The 19,544-nt window shown below is 41.9% G+C and overlaps 1 protein-coding gene across 3 annotated transcripts in view; it reads left to right on the top strand.

Annotated features, from left to right (window-relative positions):
• Positions 1 to 16,034, top strand: part of LOC128700633 (S-phase kinase-associated protein 1) — a 134,624-nt gene extending 118,590 nt beyond the window's left edge. For all 3 annotated transcript variants that reach the window (XM_070097070.1, XM_070097071.1, XM_070097072.1), the window contains one exon: positions 14,949 to 16,034. In XM_070097070.1, coding sequence (XP_069953171.1) covers positions 14,949 to 15,158 — 210 coding nt within the window. In that variant the 3' untranslated portion in view covers positions 15,159 to 16,034. The remainder of the gene's footprint in view (positions 1 to 14,948) is intronic.
• The last annotated feature ends 3,510 nt before the right edge of the window (positions 16,035 to 19,544 follow it).

Below are 19,544 nucleotides of genomic sequence, written 5' to 3'. Positions count from 1 at the left end.
ATAGGAGCCTTTGAACCAAGTGAGAGAGTAATTGTGGTAGGGGACCTGAATGCTAAAGTAGGAGAAACTTTTAGAGAGGGTGTGGTAGGTAAGTTTGGGGTGCCAGGTGTAAATGATATTGGGAGCCCTTTGATTGAACTTTGTATAGAAAGGGGTTTAGTTATAGGTAATACATATTTTAAGAAAAAGAGGATAAATAAGTATACAAGATATGATGTAGGGCAAAATGACAGTAGTTTGTTGGATTATGTATTGGTAGATAAAAGACTGTTGAGTAGACTTTAGGATGTACATGTTTATAGAGGGGCCACAGATATATCAGATCACTTTCTAGTTGTAGCTACACTGAGAGTAAAAGGTAGATGGGATACAAGGAGAATAGAAGCATCAGGGAAGAGAGAGGTGAAGGTTTATAAACTAAAAGAGGAGGCAGTTAGGGTAAGATATAAACAGCTATTGGAGGATAGATGGGCTAATGAGAGCATAGGCAATGGGGTCGAAGAGGTATGGGGTAGGTTTAAAAATGTAGTGTTAGAGTGTTCAGCAGAAGTTTGTGGTTACAGGAAAGTGGGTGCGGGAGGGAAGAGGAGCGATTGGTGGAATGATGATGTGAAGAGAGTAGTAAGGGAGAAAAAGTTAGCATACGAGAAGTTTTTACAAAGTAGAAGTGATGCAAGGAGGGAAGAGTATATGGAGAAAAAGAGAGAGGTTAAGAGAGTGGTGAAGCAATGTAAAAAGAGAGCAAATGAGAGAGTGGGTGAGATGTTATCAACAAATTTTGTTGAAAATAAGAAAAAGTTTTGGAGTGAGATTAATAAGTTAAGAAAGCCTAGAGAACAAATGGATTTGTCAGTTAAAAATAGGAGAGGAGAGTTATGAAATGGAGAGTTAGAGGTATTGGGAAGATGGAGGGAATATTTTGAGGAATTGTTAAATGTTGATGAAGATAGGGAAGCTGTAATTTCGTGTATAGGGCAAGGAGGAACAACATCTTGTAGGAGTGAGGAAGAGCCAGTTGTGAGTGTGGGGGAAGTTCGTGAGGCAGTAGGTAAAATGAAAGCGGGTAAGGCAGCCGGGATTGATGGGATAAAGATAGAAATGTTAAAAGCAGGTGGGGATATAGTTTTGGAGTGGTTGGTGCAATTATTTAATAAATGTATGGAAGAGGGATTGGCAGAGAGCATGCATAGTTCCTTTGTATAAAGGCAAAGGGGATAAAAGAGAGTGCAAAAATTATAGGGGGATAAGTCTGTTGAGTATACCTGGCAAAGTGTATGGTAGAGTTATTATTGAAAGAATTAAGAGTAAGACGGAGAATAGGATAGCAGATGAACAAGGAGGCTTTAGGAAAGGTAGGGGGTGTGTGGACCAGGTGTATACAGTGAAACATATAAGTGAACAGTATTTAGATAAGGCTAAAGAGGTCTTTGTGGCATTTATGGATTTGGAAAAGGCGTATGACAGGGTGGATAGGGGGGCAATGTGGCAGATGTTGCAGGTGTATGGTGTAGGAGGTAGGTTACTGAAAGCAGTGAAGAGTTTTTACGAGGATAGTGAGGCTCAAGTTAGAGTACATAGGAAAGAGGGAAATTATTTCCCAGTAAAAGTAGGCCTTAGACAAGGATGTGTGATGTCACCGTGGTTGTTTAATATATTTATAGATGGGGTTGTAAGAGAAGTAAATGCGAGGGTCTTGACAAGAGGCGTGGAGTTAAAAGATAAAGAATCACACATAAAGTGGGAGTTGTCACAGTTGCTCTTTGCTGATGACACTGTGCTCTTGGGAGATTCTGAAGAGAAGTTGCAGAGATTGGTGGATGAATTTGGTAGGGTGTGCAAAAGAAGAAAATTGAAAGTGAATACAGGAAAGAGTAAGGTTATGAGGATAACAAAAAGATTAGGTGATGAAAGACTGGATATCAGATTGGAGGGAGAGAGTATGGAGGAGGTGAATATATTCAGATATTTGGGAGTGGACGTGTCAGCAGATGGGTCTATGAAAGATGAGGTGAATCATAGAATTGATGAGGGGAAAAGGGTGAGTGGTGCACTTAGGAGTCTGTGGAGACAAAGAACTTTGTCCTTGGAGGCAAAGAGGGGAATGTATGGGAGTATAGTTTTACCAACGCTCTTATATGGGTGTGAAGCGTGGGTGATGAATGTTGCAGCGAGGAGAAGGCTGGAGGCAGTGGAGATGTCATGTCTGAGGGCAATGTGTGGTGTGAATATAATGCAGAGAATTCGTAGTTTGGAAGTTAGGAGGAGGTGCGGGATTACCAAAACTGTTGTCCAGAGGGCTGAGGAAGGGTTGTTGAGGTGGTTCGGACATGTAGAGAGAATGGAGCGAAACAGAATGACTTCAAGAGTGTATCAGTCTGTAGTGGAAGGAAGGCGGGGTAGGGGTCGGCCTAGGAAGGGTTGGAGGGAGGGGGTAAAGGAGGTTTTGTGTGCAAGGGGCTTGGACTTCCAGCAGGCATGCGTGAGCGTGTTTGATAGGAGTGAATGGAGACAAATGGTTTTTAATACTTGACGTGCTGTTGGAGTGTGAGCAAAGTAACATTTATGAAGGGATTCAGGGAAACCGGCAGGCCGGACTTAGAGTCCTGGAGATGGGAAGTACAGTGCCTGCACTCTGAAGGAGGGGTGTTAATGTTGCAGTTTAAAAACTGTAGTGTAAAGCACCCTTCTGGCAAGACAGTGATGGAGTGAATGATGGTGGAAGTTTTTCTTTTTCGGGCCACCCTGCCTTGGTGGGAATCGGCCAGTGTGATAATAAAAAAAAATAATAAAATATATTCACACCACACATTGCCCTCAGACATGACATCTCCACTGCCTCCAGCCTTCTCCTCGCTGCAACATTCATCACCCACGCTTCACACCCATATAAGAGCGTTGGTAAAACTATACTCTCATACATTCCCCTCTTTGCCTCCAAAGGACAAAGTTCTTTGTCTCCACAGACTCCTAAGTGCACCACTCACTCTTTTTCCCTCATCAATTCTATGATTCACCTCATCTTTCATAGGCCCATCCGCTGACACGTCCACTCCCAAATATCTGAATACGTTCACCTCCTCCATACTCTCTCCCTCCAATCTGATATTCAATCTTTCATCACCTAATCTTTTTGTTATCCTCATAATCTTACTCTTTCCTGTATTCACCTTTAATTTTCTTCTTTTGCACACCCTACCAAATTCATCCACCAATCTCTGCAGCTTCTCTTCAGAATCTCCCAAGAGCACAGTGTCATCAGCAAAGAGCAGCTGTGACAACTCCCACTTTGTGTGTGATTCTTTATCTTTTATCTCCACGCCTCTTGCCAAGACCCTCTCATTTACTTCTCTTACAACCCCATCTATAAATATATTAAACAACCACGGTGACATCACACATCCTTGTCTAAGGCCTACTTTTACTGGGAAAAAATTTCCCTCTTTCCTACATACTCTAACTTGAGCCTCACTATCCTCGTAAAAACTCTTCACTGCTTTCAGTAACCTACCTCCTACACCATACACTTGCAACATCTGCCACATTGCCCCCCTATCCACCCTGTCATACGCCTTTTCCAAATCCATAAATGCCACAAAGACCTCTTTAGCCTTATCTAAATACTGTTCACTTATATGTTTCACTGTAAACACCTGGTCCACACACCCCCTACCTTTCCTAAAGCCTCCTTGTTCATCTGCTATCCTATTCTCCGTCTTATTCTTAATTCTTTCAATTATAACTCTACCATACACTTTACCAGGTACACTCAACAGACTTATCCCCCTATAATTTTTGCACTCTCTTTTATCCCCTTTGCCTTTATACAAAGGAACTATGCATGCTCTCTGCCAATCCCTAGGTACCTTACCCTCTTCCATACATTTATTAAATAATTGCACCAGCCACTCCAAAACTATATCCCCACCTGCTTTTAACATTTCTATCTTTATCCCATCAATCCCGGCTGCCTTACCCCCTTTCATTTTACCTACTGCCTCACGAACTTCCCCCACACTCACAACTGGCTCTTCCTCACTCCTACAAGATGTTATTCCTCCTTGCCCTATACACGAAATCACAGCTTCCCTATCTTCATCAACATTTAACAATTCCTCAAAATATTCCCTCCATCTTCCCAATACCTCTAACTCTCCATTTAATAACTCTCCTCTCCTATTTTTAACTGACAAATCCATTTGTTCTCTAGGCTTTCTTAACTTGTTAATCTCACTCCAAAACTTTTTCTTATTTTCAACAAAATTTGTTGATAACATCTCACCCACTCTCTCATTTGCTCTCTTTTTACATTGCTTCACCACTCTCTTAACCTCTCTCTTTTTCTCCATATACTCTTCCCTCCTTGCATCACTTCTACTTTGTAAAAACTTCTCATATGCTAACTTTTTCTCCCTTAATACTCTCTTTACATCATCATTCCACCAATCGCTCCTCTTCCCTCCTGCACCCACTTTCCTGTAACCACAAACTTCTGCTGAACACTCTAACACTACATTTTTAAACCTACCCCATACCTCTTCAACCCCATTGCCTATGCTCTCATTAGCCCATCTATCCTCCAATAGCTGTTTATATCTTACCCTAACTGCCTCCTCTTTTAGTTTATAAACCTTCACCTCTCTCTTCCCTGATGCTTCTATTCTCCTTGTATCCCATCTACCTTTTACTTTCAGTGTAGCTACAACTAGAAAGTGATCTGATATATCTGTGGCCCCTCTATAAACATGTACATCCTGAAGTCTACTCAACAGTCTTTTATCTACCAATACATAATCCAACAAACTACTGTCATTTCGCCCTACATCATATCGTGTATACTTATTTATCCTCTTTTTCTTAAAATATGTATTACCTATAACTAAACCCCTTTCTATACAAAGTTCAATCAAAGGGCTCCCATTATCATTTACACCTGGCACCCCAAACTTACCTACCACACCCTCTCTAAAAGTTTCTCCTACTTTAGCATTCAGGTCCCCTACCACAATTACTCTCTCACTTGGTTCAAAGGCTCCTATACATTCACTTAACATCTCCCAAAATCTCTCTCTCTCCTCTGCATTCCTCTCTTCTCCAGGTGCATACACGCTTATTATGACCCACTTCTCGCATCCAACCTTTACTTTAATCCACATAATTCTTGAATTTACACATTCATATTCTCTTTTCTCCTTCCATAACTGATCATTTAACATTACTGCTACCCCTTCCTTTGCTCTAACTCTCTCAGATACTCCAGATTTAATCCCATTTATTTCCCCCCACTGAAACTCTCCTACCCCCTTCAGCTTTGTTTCGCTTAGAGCCAGGACATCCAACTTCTTTTCATTCATAACATCAGCAATCATCTGTTTCTTGTCATCCGCACTACATCCACGCACATTTAAGCATCCCAGTTTTATAAAGTTTTTCTTCTTCTCTTTTTTAGTAAATGTATACAGGAGTAGGGGTTACTAGCCCATTGCTCCCGGCATTTTAGTCGCCTCATACGACACGCATGGCTTATGGAGGAAAGATTCTTTTCCACTTCCCCATGGACAATAGAAATAAAAAAGAACAAGAGCTATTTAGAAAAAGGAGAAAAACCTAGATGTATGTATATATATATATGCATGTGCGTGTCTGTGAAGTGTGACCAAAGTGTAAGTAGGAGTAGCAAGATATCCCTGGTATCTAGCGTGTTTATGAGACAGAAAAAGAAACCAGCAATCCTACCATCATGCAAAACAGTTACAGGTTTTTGTTTCACAGTCATCTGGCAGGACGGTAGTACTTCCCTGGGTGGTTGCTGTCTACCAACCTACTACTACTACAATATATATATATATATATATATATATATATATATATATATATATATATATATATATATATATATATATATATATATATATATATATATATATATATATTTATATATATATATATATATATAAATAACCAACATGCACCAACAAGTCAAGTCAATAAAGGTAAGTCAGTAAAGGTAAGTGTGATGTCAAATGTTCATGTATCCATTTTATTAGTGCTTTATATTTATTTGTCATTGTTTTATGTATGTATATTCATATTTAATCTTAGAAACATATTTTCTGTTAATACTTTTGGTTGTCTGAAATGGATTAATTGGATTTCCATTATTTCTTATGGGGAAAATTAATTCGACTAATGGCTAATTCAACTAAAGACTAGCTCTCTGGAATGGACTAAAGGCATTAGCTGAGGGTCCACTGTACTGCAGATCTGCGGCGGAGTGCCCAGTCTGGGGTGCCGCAGATCACACTGATACATCTTGCAGTCATCCCCCCTCTTGTCTTAATTGCAATGAATCTCGTCTTTCTTTTTCATGCCATTGTCAAGTCTATCATAATGAACAAGAAATCAGTTATCTTAAGGAGAGTGAAGGCCTTACTTAAGCTATGGCTGTCTCTCGGATCTGCCTTCAGGGAAATCTTCCTCGTGTTCCTTATTCTCGAGTATCTCAGAGACCTCCAACCTTGACGGTCCTCCTGCCTAACAGCTCCTCTGTTACCATGTCTTCCGGGGTCACCCCTGTTTCTAATTCTTTTGTGGTTTTATCCTCTGAAACTCCTACTTCCGTACCTCTTCCTACTTCTACTTCATCTCGCTTGCTAGTTTCTCAGTCTACAAGACCTCACAAGCCTATACCTTCTTCGCATCTATCACCTGTAAAGTTGAATCTATCTTCTACCTCAGTGCCTAGTTCTCACCCCCTTTCTAACACTCACAGGAAGGTGGAGATTCACCCTTCCCCCTCGTGTAGTCTCCTCTTCTGTTCCCCCCCCAGTCTTCTTCCGTAGTTACTGTCTGTGGCATGCAAAGAGTACGTAACCTTTATTCGGCGCACGTACACACCCTCATTTACAGGCTATCTCCCCCAACCAGCGAACCAGGTTGCTAAGAGTTGATGATGGGGCCCCGTCGTTCAACTAGTGACCAGGTTCTAGCCAATAAGAAGATGGTTTTGGCAATCGCAGAGGTTATGTGGGTACCGCTCTCCTGTCTGCCCTTGTCATTCCCATTCTAGAGCTGGTTGAAGCACGGTCTGCTATCTTGTGGCTTCTATTTCTGCTTTGCTTACCGTGGAGTGCACTATACTTATCTCTGTACATAGTGTACATATTGCTGTTATAAATTGGTGAAGGATAATATAAGTCTAAACTTTTTCTACTGTGTTTATTTTGCTCCCATTACACCCGGGGTAACAGGCCATTTGGATCCTGGGTTGTAATATGGGTAGCCTGTCCGAGAGCTGGAGCTGGACTTAGAGAAATGGTTGAGCTTAAGGTGAAGCTCGTAGCAGGAACATTGTGCAGCTTGCTGTCTGGCATTGCTTTACAAATTTTGCGGGTTGTAATACTGTCCAACCTCCTCCCTCTCCTGTTCCACTGCAGGACTCTTCTGTCCCCACAAACACATCTTTACAGGTTCATACTCCCTGCCTTTCTCAGACCTCTTTGGTTGCCTCCATAGTTACCCCGATCTCTACTTGCTCTACCTCACCTGTCTCTGAAATCATGGTATCGGCATCTTCCTTATCCGCTGAGACACTTGACACTATTTCCAGCTATATTGCGGAGATGAAACCCTTGATGGACACAGACAAGCCTCCTTGTACCCTTTCTTTTTCATGACCTTCGCAACAATCTTTTCCTTCACAGCATTCTGATTCCTCCTTGCTTACATGCTTACCATTTCCTCCACACGTTGACTTCACTGACCTTAATTGCTCATAGATTTTATCACTTCTTATTGTTGACATACCTGTCTTTGTAAATAATGTCTCATTTACAATGGAATATTTGTGGCCTCAGGGGTAATTGGGGAGAACTCCAAGTGTTGTTCTCCCAGTTTTCCCCAATATGTGTCAGGTTACAAGAGCCCAAAATTAGTTCAGCTGTTATTCGTCCCATTTTGGGCTATGTGCTGTTACATTCTTCTGATCCCTTTCCTGATGAATCATTTAATGAGAGGATGCTTCTTGTGCATGTTGGTATACCATATCAAGAAGTTTTTGTTGGTTCTCTGCTGCATTATACTGCAGCTTATATATATTTACACAGATGGTATACAGTTTGCTCTCTATATCTTTCCCCCCTCCCATGCATTCTATATTTTGGATATTTCATTTTTAACCTCTTCTCTTCTGCCACCCATCTTGTCAGGTGATGTTAACTCTCACCATCATTTGTGGAGAGGGTCCCACTGTGACACTCGTGGTGATCAGTTGGAGACTCTTTTCGCTTATTATCCTCTTCATGTTTTAAATATAAGTGCTCCTACCCATTTTGACTCTCACACTCAGTCTCTTCCTTGCATTGATCTTTCTATCTGTTCCTCGTCAATTGCACTTGATTACATTTGGTCTGTTCTCCTGGATTTACGCAGCAGTGATCACTTTCCTATTCTTCTTACTTCTACTATGTATTCCCGACCGCCTCGTAGCCCTTGTTGGCAATTTGCATGAGCGAATTGGGACTTATACTCTCATCTTACCACCTTTTGTGAGGACCCCCTTTTGTCCTCTATTAATGGACTGGTACACCAGTTTTCAACCTTAGTTTTGACTGGCATCACATTCTATTCCTCAAACCTCAGGCAGGCATTCTCGGACATGCATGCCTTGGTGGTCTCCTGCATGTGCCCATGCAGTGTGTTTGAAACATGCTGCATGGGGCCATTATTGATATAATCGGACCTCAGAGTGTCTTTCGGTTTTTAAACAGGCAAGGGCAGTTGCTCGCCGCATCATATGCAATGCTGAACAGACTTGTTGGCAAGACTGTGTGTCTACCATTACCTTGTCTTCCTCTGTGTGTACGGTTTGGTAGAAGGTACGGACCCAGGTACGGACTCTGGACCCAGCTCCCATTTTGCAGGTTGCTGGTGTTAGTGTTGCAGAACCTCTTGAAGTTGCCACGACAATTGGGAACTATCTTATCCTTGTCTCCCAAGGGCTTCACCTTTATCCCTCATTTCTTGTGTCTAAGTCTGCCAAGGAGCAATTGCCCTTGGATTTCTCCTCTAATGGGATGGAGCTGTATAACGTACCTTTCACTCTCCTAGAGCTAGAGTCCACGCTTTCTGCTTGCCAGCCATCAGCAGCTGGACTTGATGATATCCATATCAGTATGCTACAACATCTGCATTCTACAGCCTTTCCAGTCCTTTTGCATCTTCTCAACCTTATTTGGGCATGAGGGGGTTCTCCCACAACAATGGAAATCTGCCATCATACTACTGTTTGGCAAACCAGGCACCTTGGGGCTTAATACCTCTAACTGTCGTCCCATTGCCCTGACCAGTGTAGTCTGCAAGGTGTTGGAACGATTGGTGAATAGATGTCTTGATATGGTTCTTGGAGGCAATATAAACACAAATGCAGTATAATGTGATCCTTTATTGACTACGTTTCGCCCACACAGTGGGCTTTTTCAAGTCACAAACAGAACTACCTGGGGTGGAAGGAACGCGAGTATTTATAGTCCAGCTGAGGTCAGGTGAAGAATGCTGCATCTGATGATGTACCGAGTGGGGTTATAGTCTAAAAACTTGGGTAGTTTGGAAAGGAGATTGGAAAAGTTTGTGAGCAGACCTTCTACAGTGTTCTTATGTGGGATAGCGATGAAGAAGTTTCTTGGCAAGTGGTTCAGCTATGTTATAGAAGCCACTATTCTGGTTGAAGTTGTCGGATATAGAAATGAGTGATGATTCCAGGATTCTTCGGTATTGAGTGTTGTCTTCTGTGGCGATAAGTCTTGAGTTTCTGTAGTTTATCAAGTGGTTGTGTGAATTACGGTGTTGTACGCAGGCATTCCTTGTGTCGTCAGACCTGCTTGCGTATTGGTGTTCTGAAATACGTGTTTGGGGGTCCCTTGATGTTTCGCCCACGTATAACTTGTTGCAGTCATTACAAGGGATTATGTATACCCCTGCAGAGGATGGAGGCTTGTCCTGCCTACTACTGGTGATGTCCTTGATGGTCGTGGTTATGGAGGTAGATACTTGGAATGATGTTTTGGCAAAGATGTTGGAAACATGTTTGGCAATGGAGTTGGTGGGAAGGACTATGTATCTCTTCTCGGCAGTGTCTTCTCTGGGTGTGTTGAAGATGTTTAATGCTCGCCGTCTGCAGTCTCTGATGAAGTGACGAGGATAGTGGAGTTTAGAAAATATTTGTTCAATTATAGTGCATTCTTCCTCAAGGAACTCGTTGCTGCAGATTCTGAGTGCACGCAGGAAGAAGCCTATAATTACACCACGTTTGGTTTTGGTGTCGTGGTGAGAGTAGAAGTGGAGAAGATCGTTTTGGTTGGTGGGTTTTCGATAGACTTTAAAACGAAGTTCGTGGTCAGCTTTGCAGAGCAGGACATCAAGGAAAGGAAGAGTGTTGTCGACTTCTTCTTCAAGTGTGAACTGGATTGAAGGCTCGACCTGGTTGAGCTTGTCTTGGAGAGCTTGAACGTTGAAGCGTTTAGGAGTTATGAGGAGAATGTCGTCAACATAACAGAGCCAGGTGACAGACGAAGGAATAATGGTGGAGAAACGTTCGGCTTCTAGATGTTCCATGTATAGGTTCGCCAGGACTGCACTGAGTGGCGAACCCATGGGTAGTCCAAAAGTCTGCTGAAAGAGGTGATTTTCGAAAGAGAAACACGTAAAGCCAACACATAGTTCAACAAGGTCGATGAAATCGCTGGCTGGAATGGGAAGATCAAGTGAATCGTCAATTTTTCTGCGCAAGAGATCGATGGCTTGTGTAGTAGGTACTTTGGTGAATAGGGAAGTCACGTCAAGGCTGGAAAGTTTCTTGTTCCTGATGTTGATGTTGCGAATGCGATTGAGAAGATCACCTGAGTGTTTGAGATGTGCTGTACTGATAGTGCCCAAGAGTTTAGAAAGGTGTTTGGCGAGAATTCCTGAGAGCTGGTGGGGAGCACTGCCTATTCCCGAGGATATGGGCCTCAGTGGGATACCAGGCTTGTGAGTCTTTGGCAGGCCGTACATTCTGGCAGGTCTGGGGTTGCTGGGCATGGTGTGCAGAAGTTTCTTCCCTTGTTCTGAGCCCCTCAGAATGCGGCGAGTCCTTTGAAGAAAAGTTTTAGTAAGGTTGTCCACTTGGTTAGTTGTGAGAGGTTTGTAGGTATCTGGGTCATTAAGTAGATTGAGCATTTTGTTCCTGTAATCGTCAGTGTTCATGATAACAACACCACCTCCTTTATCAGCGGTGGTGACCCTGATGGTCGTGTCTTCTGCTAAACCTTTGAGTGCATTGATGTAACGTCGAGGTATGACTGGGGAGCTGCGTGTTGAGATGGCTGCTGAGATGATGCCTTGAAGATAGCCTTTTTGGAAGTCGGAGTCATTGTGTCTGTAGTTTTTGGCGATGAAATTGAGGTCTTGTTTTGGTTTCGTAATTCCTGTTGCGAATTTGAGGCCTAAGCTGAGGGCTTCAGTTTCTGTGGTTGACAGTGGACGAGATGAAAGATTTTGAATAATTTCAGGTCTTCCTAAACTTTTCCAATTACTATTATCGCAGAGTGTTTGTAGTTTCCTAGTAAGTCTGATCTTCTGTTGAACATTCGCTGTGGTAACTCTGCTGCGAATGATTTCGGCGGTGCGTCTGTTCATGTTGCCCCGGAGTGTTGTGCCTAGTGTTCTGGCTTGGAGGAAAGCTTCCTTTGTAGCATTGTTTAAGTCATCTGCACACTCTTCAAGGTAGGTCCGAGCTGTAGCGGAGAAAGGTGGTTTGATGTTGGCAATTTGAGGAGGAGTAGATCTTGGTCTTGGTCTTACCAAGATCTACTCCTCTATGCCGACCTGCTGCATGGCTTGCGAACCTGGCTCGGTGCTCCCCACCAGCTGAGTCTGTAAGCTCTCTAAACTCTTGGGCGCTATCAGCTCAAACGCGCGTTATCTGGCGGGCTGCTCCGGCAACGGCATTGTTTATTCTGTACTACGAAGCCGTCGTCTGCTTTTTGCGCCGCGATCTTCCATTCGGCAGCGATCATTTGATGAGCTATGTGTTGGCTTTATGTTTCTTTCGAAAAATCTGCCTCGGCGAACTTGGACCCATGGGTTAAGCTTTCGGTGCGTCTGGCGAACCTGCGTGGTTTATCTGAAAACGGCGTTTCTCCGCCGATATTCTGAGTCTGTCGCCTGACGCAGATGTTGACATTTGCTGCTCGCCAATGGGGCTCGGCGTTAATATCAAGGACAAACTCGGCGTCGAACGCTGTTCGGTTACGCTGAAAGAAGAGTCGGCAACACTCTTCGGCTTTCGCTGTGTCTGCTCTGCAAAGCTGACCATTAGCATTCTTCACCTGACATCAGCTGGACTATAAATACTCGCGTTCCTTCCACCCCAGGTAGTTCTGTTTGGGACTTGAAAAAGCCCACTGTGTGGGCGAAACGTAGTCAATAAAGGATCACATTATACTGCATTTGTGTTTATATTGCCATTGTGTCGGTATTTTATACCATTTATTTCCATGGTTCTTGGAGACTCCCAATAGTCTTTCCCCTCGCCAGTATGTCTTTTGCAAGGGCTGCTCTACTTCAGACCCCTTGCTTCATTTAGATACGTATGTACAAAATGCCTTCGCTAACAAACACACTGTCCTAGCAGTCTTTTTTGATCTTGAGAAGGTATGTGACACCACTTGGAGGTACAGTATAACATTTTAGCCCAAGCCCACTCCTTAGACCTCTGCAGTAATCTACCAACCTTCCTTGCTGCTTTCTTATCTGACAGACATTTTCAGGTCCATGTAGGCGCCTTGCTTTCCTCAGACTTTGTACAAGCCGAGGGAGTCCCACAAGGTTGTGTCCTTAGCATTACTCATTTTCTCTTAGCTATAAATGACCTTCCTCCCGTTCTTCCATTGCATATTTGGTCATCACTTTATGTGGATGACTTTGCTATAGCTTATTCAGGCGCTGACTGTCGCCTGGTAGCAGCCTCCCTTCAGGATGTGATTGACCGAGTTTCCCATTAGACCACTTCTCATGGCTTTAAATTTTCTAGTGCAAAAACCAGTTTCATTACCTTCACTAGACGTCCTCTTATCCCAGATATTCCACTGTATTTACATGACTCGTGTATTCCAGACTGTGGTACTGTCAAGTTTCTTGGCCTTCTCTTTGATCACCAGTTGACATGGAAACCTCACATTTCTTCTTTGGAGACAACTTGCCATGGTCGGCTCAATCTCCTTAAAATTCTTGTGCATCATTCATGGGGAGCAGATCCCCGAACTCTCCTCCGTTTGCATTCCACCCTAGCCTTGTCCAAGCTGGATTATGGCGACCAAGTCTATTCTGCAGCTTCTCCTACACCTCTTTCTAAGTTAGATCCCCTTCATCATCAAGGTCTCCGTTTATGCCTTGGTGCCTTTTGTTCATCCCGTTGAAAGCCTCTATGCAGAGGTGAATGTTCCTTCCTTAGCTGATTGTCATGATGCTCATTGCCTTTGTTACTTTGTCCGTGCTCATGGTGTTCGTGTTTCTTCTACATATAGGTTGGTCTCAGACATTAGTAGAAGCCCATTGTTTGTCCGGCACCCCTGCCTACTCCGACCATTTTCTCTTTGTCTTCACTCACTCCGGTTTTCTCTTCAGTTGCCTCCCTTGTATGTTCATGTAGTGTCTGCCTTTTCCCTTCCCCCTTGGGAAGTTCCGATGGTTTATGTCTGTTCTCTCCCAGTACCGTGCGCCAAAGCTTTCCTGCCTACGACTGCTTCTTGCTCTTTTTCTCGATCACTTTCGGTCACATGCTCATGCCATCATTGTTTATACAGATGGTTCTAAATCTTCTGACGGTGTTGGGTTCGCAGCAGTATTCCCTGACTATTCCCGGCTACTATTTTTACTGCCGAGTTGTATGCCATCCTCATATCACTTCTTTGTATTACATATACATGTACATGTACATGTCTCCTTCAACATTTGTGATCATTTCATATTCCCTCAGTGCTTTACAAGCCATTAAACAATTTGATTCTCCTCATCCATTATTCCTTCGTATTCAACTATGGTTGCGCTGTGTGGCTAGCAAAAACAAAGACATCGTTTTCTTTTGGGTCCCTGGACACATTGATGTGCAGGGCAATGAACAAGCGGATGCTGCTGTGCAGTCAGCGGTGCATGATCTTCTGGTTTCCTATAGAGGTATTCCGTTCAGAGATTTTCCAGTCATCTTAGCCCGTCTTCGCAGCCATTGGCAACAACGGTGGTTGGGCATCCACCACAACAAATTGCACTCTATTAAACGACATTTAGGTTTGTGGCCATCTTCTTAACCATCGTTGAGGTTCTCGGGAGACTGCGTTCTCCCGGCTTTGCATTGGCCATACGCACCTTACCCATGGGTATCTCGTGGAATGACTCCCTATTACTCTCTGTGAGGTTTGTTGGGTCCCTATTTCAGTTCTTTACTTTTTTGTCAATTGCCCAGTTTATCAGCGATCTCACAGGATTTACCTCCAACGCCACCACTGCCCTACCACACCTACTTTATCTTCCTTTCTTGCAGATGGCCCTGCCTTTGACTTACAATCACTTTTTGACTCTTTGTCAACAACTGCTTTACTGTACGAACTTTGACACAGCCCTTAGTATCCCTTCCAGACCTTTTCTCCCCTCACCTCTGATCCTCTCTCCACATAGCTGTTTATAGACTCGGTACTCTTTTCTGCTCTACAGCGCTGTATGACCCTTGTTGGTTTAGCGCTTTCTTTGATTATAATTAATAATCTGTTACAATGTTCATATTTTAACAAGTTAAATTATTAAAAAATGCACTCTTTGTAACTGCAGTTTTTGTATCTCATAAGTTTGGGACCCCTGTATTGGTATTATTTTTGGAGACAAAAAAAATGTGCAGGTTAATCGAGGGATACTATTTGCAGGTTGATCAAGGCACACTGTTTGAATTAATCTTGGCAGCTAACTACCTGGACATCAAGGGCCTTCTTGATGTTACATGCAAGACTGTTGCCAACATGATCAAGGGTAAGACTCCAGATGAAATTCGCAAAACCTTCAATATCAAGAATGACTTCACGCCCTCAGAGGAGGAACAGGTCCGCAAGGAGAATGAATGGTGTGAGGAAAAATAAAGTATTTGTAATAATAATGAACACTCGAAAAATCTTAGCCTCAATGTTAACGGAGGAGTTTATGAATAGTTGATTGTATAGTCAATGAATATTTAAGGACAGTGGCTAGATTACTCTGAATGGGATTACCTGTGTGCTATATAAAACAATGTAAAGAAAGCACTTTTGTGCGGTATACAATTCAAACATTTGCCATGGATAAAGTTTGTTATTTTAAGTTTAGGAATTTCATTTCAGTGAAAGTAGTCATCATATTACCTGATGTCTTACTTCCAGTAGTTAATGAGTTATTTTAATACTGCATATTAATCTTTTCTTTTCTTTCAACACATCGGCTGTATCCCACTGAGGCGGGGTGGCCCAAAAGGAAAAACAAAAATTTCTCCTTTTACATTTAGTAATATATACAGGAGAACGGGTTACTAGCTCCTTGCTCCTGGCATTTTAGTCGCCTCTTACAATTACAATTATAGTTAGTTGAATGTTCTCAGGAGGAGGGTCAAGCACTGGTGTAATATTTACTGACTAAATTATGAAAACACTTGTGCAGGGCACAGATTCACTAATAGAATAACAGCACTTTTTGATGTGATAAAAAACTGATATCTTAGCTGAAGAAATATTATAATTAAGACACCGGCAATTCGTAATTTACTTTATAAAGTGTCCTTGTTTGTCTCATTACCCTAAAGTTATTCCAGTCTTATTATGCCATGTTTTGCTACCTGTTTGTGAAGCATGTATTGATAATATTAATCTCTTGTTTTTTCTCTGTAAAACAAGCATTACCCACTATCATTTTTTCAAAACCTTTTATACATGAATAGCTTCAATGAGCAGTTTTTATTACAGGTCTATATAAACTTTCTGTTTTGAGCATTGTATTATTTCCCATTATGCTATAGTGTTTTTGTAACATGTTTGTACCATGTGTGTATAAGAATATTTATTAAACTACCAAGTTGGTTAAAAGAGGTAAGTGCATGAGGAGTGTTAGTGGACCATCAAGCTAGTTAGGTACTCTTCTCAACCCCTGATCACAGCTAATTATCTTATCCCCTTCAGGTTTAACACTTTATAATAAATGTAAGAAGTACAGTAGGGCCCAATTTATTCGGCAGGTTAGGTTCCAGGCTATTGCCGGAAAGCAGACTTAGCTGGAAAGCAGAACTCCGTTTTTTCTTTTTATAAATGCATATAAATGCCAGATAACAAAGTTACACTAACATGTATTAAGTTAGCAATAGAACTAGGCATTAAAAAGTAAGATACACACACAGTACACTCATTATTTACCTCAAAATATTTGTAGTCTTAATGTAGGGTGAGAGGGTGAAAAGTATTTATTTGTAGAAAGTCGTGTGGGAGGTATGACATCCTGCCTGGCCACTCCCACCTGCTACGACATTAAGCTCCCTAGAGCGATAAAATGCATAGAAAGTACTCTCATTAATTACTGTAAAATATTTGTAGTCTTAATGTAGGGTGAGAGGTGAGTTTTATTTGTAGGAGTTCAGGTTGGGAAGTATGGGTAGCCAGGAAGGGCAGCCCTCCCCACCCCACCCCTCCCACACACAATGTAAACAAACCAGATGAACGCTTCTGGTTTTCATCACTTTACATTGTGTACAAGTTGTCTCCACGTTGATACAGTAGAATAAATAAAGAGAAACGCTCCCATTTTCATGTAACACCATTTTTAGAAGAAACAACGCCCTGAGTGAAGGCATACGAAAGGAATAATTTTCTAGCTACCCCCCAGTAATATTAGTGTACACATTTTCTCTGATGTTGGACTACAAGTTGCCTGGCTACCACAAGTCCTACAAGTTGCCTGGCTACCACAAGTCCTACAAGTTGCCTGGCTACCACAAGTCCTACAAGTTGCCTGGCTACCACAAGTCCTACAAGTCGCCTGGCTACCACATCTCATATTAATGTTAATTTATTCAACTGTGGGGTGCATTGAGATGGATTAAGCAAAATGTCTATACAGTGGTACCTTGACTTTCGAGTTTAATCTGTTCTGTGACCGAGCTCGTAACTCAGTTTCCCCGTACATGTATATCAAATTGATTTTCCTCGTTGAAATTAATTGAAATGCCATTAATCTGTTCTAGCCCAAAAAAAAACACCCCAATTTTTTTGTTACGAGTTTTTAACTGTAAACGGTCCAAATATATATATACATTCTTACCGCTGCTGCCCTGAATATTTTGAAAAAAAAAAAAAAAATTTCATAGAAATAAAGTGTTATAGGATAAAAAAAAATTTAGAGTCAGTACTTAATGAGATATGAGGCCATGAAGTTGGCACTTGATGACCTGAGGGCAACATCGAGTCCTGCCGATTGCAGAAGTGTTGCTGATATACCTTTTTTCTCATTTCTAAATTATTTTATATAATTTTTATATTCTGATAATTACAATTTACAGTAGTTCTTGTCATTTCATAACCAATCTTTGCTCTGACTCTAGTATTAGGTACTGAATTGTACTCAAATTGTCACAAACACACTGACAGGTGGACATTTACACCTGCCTTCGTCATTTACTGTTGTCTAGGAATATATAAGTATTTATAAGTCCCAGCAATGTTTTTGATAAGCAAGTATATAATAATAAGAAAGACGAAGAAGAAGTAGGAAGAAGAAGGAAGAAGTACAAGGAAGAAGAAGTTCCCTTGAAGCACAATGTAAGACAAGACAATGACAAGTTCCGCGAGCAAGGGTGCATGACACTTGATGAGCGGTCCAGTGATAAGATGAGATAAGGGGTGACATTTTGATCGCCAGTGATGCGATGAGATAAGGGTGACATTTTGATGAGTGCCGGCAGGGTCCAGTGATAAGATGAGATAATTGGTCACATTTGATGAGCGTTGGCATCTGTCTCTGCTTATCTGCCTCTCTGTCTGCTTGTCTCTCTCTCTGTCTCAGAGAAAGCCATTGTGAACCAACAGGTATTCTTAGGCATTATATCTATAAGCACAGTATAGCACTTTGTCTGGATTTTTTGGGTTATCCTAGGTAATTTACACTATGTTTTGGAGTGAGATTAACAAGTTAAGAAAGCCTAGAGAACAAATGGATTTGTCAGTTAAAAATAGGAGAGGAGAGTTATTAAATGGAGAGTTAGAGGTATTGGGAAGATGGAGGGAATATTTTGAGGAATTGTTAAATGTTGATGAAGATAGGGAAGCTGTGATTTCGTGTATAGGGCAAGGAGGAATAACATCTTGTAGGAGTGAGGAAGAGCCAGTTGTGAGTGTGGGGGAAGTTCGTGAGGCAGTAGGTAAAATGAAAGGGGGTAAGGCAGCCGGGATTGATGGGTTAAAGATAGAAATGTTAAAAGCAGGTGGGGATATAGTTTTGGAGTGGTTGGTGCAATTATTTAATAAATGTATGGAAGAGGGTAAGGTACCTAGGGATTGGCAGAGAGCATGCATAGTTCCTTTGTATAAAGGCAAAGGGGATAAAAGAGAGTGCAAAAATTATAGGGGGATAAGTCTGTTGAGTGTACCTGGTAAAGTGTATGGTAGAGTTATAATTGAAAGAATTAAGAGTAAGACGGAGAATAGGATAGCAGATGAACAAGGAGGCTTTAGGAAAGGTAGGGGGTGTGTGGACCAGGTGTTTACAGTGAAACATATAAGTGAACAGTATTTAGATAAGGCTAAAGAGGTCTTTGTGGCATTTATGGATTTGGAAAAGGCGTATGACAGGGTGGATAGGGGGGCAATGTGGCAGATGTTGCAAGTGTATGGTGTAGGAGGTAGGTTACTGAAAGCAGTGAAGAGTTTTTACGAGGACAGTGAGGCTCAAGTTAGAGTATGTAGGAAAGAGGGAAATTTTTTCCCAGTAAAAGTAGGCCTTAGACAAGGATGTGTGATGTCACCGTGGTTGTTTAATATATTTATAGATGGGGTTGTAAGAGAAGTAAATGCGAGGGTCTTGGCAAGAGGCGTGGAGTTAAAAGATAAAGAATCACACACAAAGTGGGAGTTGTCACAGCTGCTCTTTGCTGATGACACTGTGCTCTTGGGTGATTCCGAAGAGAAGCTGCAGAGATTGGTGGATGAATTTGGTAGGGTGTGCAAAAGAAGAAAATTAAAGGTGAATACAGGAAAGAGTAAGGTTATGAGGATAACAAAAAGATTAGGTGATGAAAGATTGAATATCAGATTGGAGGGAGAGAGTATGGAGGAGGTGAACGTATTCAGATATTTGGGAGTGGACGTGTCAGCGGATGGGTCTATGAAAGATGAGGTGAATCATAGAATTGATGAGGGAAAAAGAGTGAGTGGTGCACTTAGGAGTCTGTGGAGACAAAGAACTTTGTCCTTGGAGGCAAAGAGGGGAATGTATGAGAGTATAGTTTTACCAAC

Source organism: Cherax quadricarinatus, chromosome 56 (assembly GCF_038502225.1).
Source record: "Cherax quadricarinatus isolate ZL_2023a chromosome 56, ASM3850222v1, whole genome shotgun sequence".
NCBI lineage: Eukaryota > Metazoa > Arthropoda > Malacostraca > Decapoda > Parastacidae > Cherax > Cherax quadricarinatus.
This window is presented reverse-complemented; position numbering and strand designations above follow the sequence as displayed.